The following is a 3,063-nucleotide window of genomic DNA, read 5'->3' as shown; positions in this document are numbered from 1 at the left end:
ATATAAATTTAACAAGTGCGATTCTTTCTTGTCTTGGGATTCACGATCAAACGGCTGGGTGGAATTGTACGAAAAATTACACAGATGTGTAGAATGATCCGGTGGTGATGCTGGGCTTTGTATTTTTTTCATACCTCCCATGGTTACCGAGATAATCTACTATAATAATACTCATGTGTTTATGAATAAGAAAGGAAGGGGTGGTGGATGAATAAGGAAGGAAGGGATGATGTCATACTTGGTAGTGGGATGATGAAAATTGTATGCTGACAAAAATAAATCAAACAGCGTCTCAACTCTGTGTGAATATATGTGTGTATATGTAAAGGGTGGTATGTGAATGTGCGTGTGTGCGTGTGTGCGTGTGTGTGTGTGTTTGTGTGCGTGCATGTGTGTGTGCGTGTGCGCGCTATAGGAGTGGAATGGTTCATCTTTGTTCGCTTAGTATTTGGGTTCATTTTTTGATTTGGATGAATCTTGGTTGTTTTTTGTTTTTTTTTGTTGGTCTGTTATTTTTAGCGTTTTATCCGAAAGTTATTCTTTTTTTTATTTTCTAATGATATATTAAGATTAGGGAGAGATTTGAGTGCTATTTCCAGGAAGTCGGATTATCATATAGAGCCTTCCGCATTCGTTCATATCATATATAGGGTATATCATATAAATACTTCATAGGCAATCTTAATATTAATTAAGGATGTTCATTGATAATCAAATAATAAATAATAAAAAATGAAGGCAAATGAGATGAGCTTATTGAGAAATCTGAATTAAAATAGAGAAAATATTTACATGTTTACATTTATGTATAGCAAAAATAATTTACATTTCTCTCAAGCAAAAGCAGATGTTTTCTTTTGAAAGCAAGTCATTCAGTTTTGTTTCGTTTATATTCTGCTGTTTTTTAATTATATTTTCATGGTGATTAATATTGTCTTTTTTCTTTGTTCTTTATATCTGAGAAAGTCACGTTTTATGCTTTAATGTTTTGTTTTGTTTTTTTATTGTTGCTGTCTTTATCAAATGCTCAACTTATTCTTTAAAATTGGCTTGCCAATTTTATTTTGGTTTTTTTTTTCATATTTTTCACAAGCATGGTTACATTTACAGTTAGATAACGACAAAGAATAGATAACGACAAAGAAACATTTTGCTTGAATTAATGTTCTTTCCCCTTCACCCCACTCTTTAGTTCACTCTCTGCTTTCAAATATATGAAACACCGGAACGTCTTCTGAGACACTGGAAATGATGTATAGATGGAAACAGAAAAGTGAAGGTATAATAAACCTTTTTATAAATCTTGTTCATTTCCTTTTAATCATTGTTTTCTTTTTTCTTTTTCTTTTTTTTTTCACATCAAACTATTACTGTTGTTTAAAATCAATTTTTCATGGTCGTTTTCAATTAATCTATAAGTTCTGGTTTTGCTATAACAGAAATTCGAACCGGTTTTTGCTTGTCTATAGTCTCTGGCACTGAAGAATTAAGCGGATAATGGCGATGTGACAAAGTGAATTCATCTGCCGCGGCCACAGTATTTCGGCAAAAGAATCCCCGAATCGTGTACTTGAATTGTGAATTACCGTATGCATATAAACAAGGGTTTATAAACGAATTTGCGTGACTGAGAAGAATAGCGGCAAGTAAAAAACTATGCGACAGTAAGGTTTGGGATCCTCTCAGCAACATAATACAATTTGATATGTGAATGGGAAACCAGCAAACGACAAATAAGCAGATTATTATCACGAGGCTTTTGGCTGCTTTTATTTCTTTATGTAGTTTTCTTCGAGCAAATTTTTTTCTGTTGTCACCGCCAACATTGGGCTGCGTCGCTGATATTTGTTTTAGTTGTGCCATGACTATTTTAAAGATATGTGCATAGATCACTAACATAACAATCAACGGGAATAAAACACAACCCAAAAAGTTGAAATAGACCATATACTGTAAGTCAATGACGCTCGTGAAGCTGCAAAACTTTTCCTCAGTCGGTCCCATGTTCCATCCCATGATTGGCACGAGTCCAATAATCAAAGCTACAGTCCAACTTATGACAATCACCACGAGAGAAAATTTAATTGTGAAATATTTTTCATATGTAAAGGGATAGTTAATGGCAATAAAGCGATCTATTGCGATAACAAGAAGTCCATTTATGGAACATTGAGTCAGCAAAACAATACAGGAGTTGACAAGTACACAACCACTGAAATCATGTGGTAAACCTTTAAAACTGAGAACTGCCAGTGGTGCCGCCAGAAATCCTACAAGTAAATCAGCAACAGCAAGACTTCCAATAAAGCAGTTAGTTGTGGTCTGTAGCTTTTGATTGCGACGAATTGCTAACAATACGAGAAAGTTACCAACTATAGACATCACAGCAATTACTGTTTCACATGTTATGTATATTATAGAGCCAGTGTCCATTATTGCTATTTTGTCAGTATTGTTGTTATCATTTATATTTCATCACAAAGAAAAAGGCAATTATCAGGAGAAACATTTTAAACAAGTTCCATATTTTTAAAATACCATTGCAGTTTCAATGGCATAAAGGAAAATTGATATATATATATATATATATATATAATATGTATTTATGCATTTGCATGAATATTTTAGAATCTATGCTGGAATAATTTCAAAAGAGAAAAATTATTTTTCACTGTTTCCTTATAAAACAAGTTTGATTTCTTTCGGATATAAAATAATCATTCAGTCAGTGGTTCTTTGTCTTTTTTTTTTTTGTCTGTATGTATATAAGTGGGAGAGTGGTATTTGTCTTTTTCTTTTTATTTATATATATACATTTAGTATTTCAAAATAAATGTTTTTCTTTCTTCAGCAGTTGAAAATTATAGTATGAATAAAATTGGCTATAATCCTCAAATAGCATCCTAATTAGAGAGAATATTTAATTACACATGTATACATTTCAAGTAATCCAGGGGCTTGTCTATGTTCATCTGTGAAACTTCACGCGTTAATTTCTACCTAATAATTTTGTTTACCAAGTGGGACGGCACAATTAGTGTCGATAAAAGCAATTCATTCAGT

At 32.5% G+C, this 3,063-nt stretch overlaps 1 protein-coding gene across 1 annotated transcript; it reads right to left on the bottom strand.

The window, feature by feature from the left end:
* Positions 1-746: 746 nt before the first annotated feature.
* On the bottom strand, positions 747-3,057 carry LOC106872814 (adenosine receptor A2b). Its single transcript, XM_014919932.2, has one exon. The coding sequence runs from the start codon at positions 2,431-2,433 to the stop codon at positions 1,408-1,410; it is 1,026 nt and encodes a 341-aa protein (XP_014775418.1). The 5' UTR covers positions 2,434-3,057; the 3' UTR covers positions 747-1,407.
* Positions 3,058-3,063: the final 6 nt, after the last annotated feature.

The sequence above is a fragment of the Octopus bimaculoides genome, chromosome 7 (genome assembly GCF_001194135.2).
Source record: "Octopus bimaculoides isolate UCB-OBI-ISO-001 chromosome 7, ASM119413v2, whole genome shotgun sequence".
NCBI lineage: Eukaryota > Metazoa > Mollusca > Cephalopoda > Octopoda > Octopodidae > Octopus > Octopus bimaculoides.
Note: the sequence above shows the minus strand (reverse complement) of the source record. Positions and strands in the feature narration are given on the sequence as shown.

Coding starts and splice junctions, on each gene's coding strand:
- LOC106872814 (XM_014919932.2), bottom strand. CDS start 2,433: ATGGACACTGGCTCTATAATATACATAACATGTGAAACAGTAATTGCT.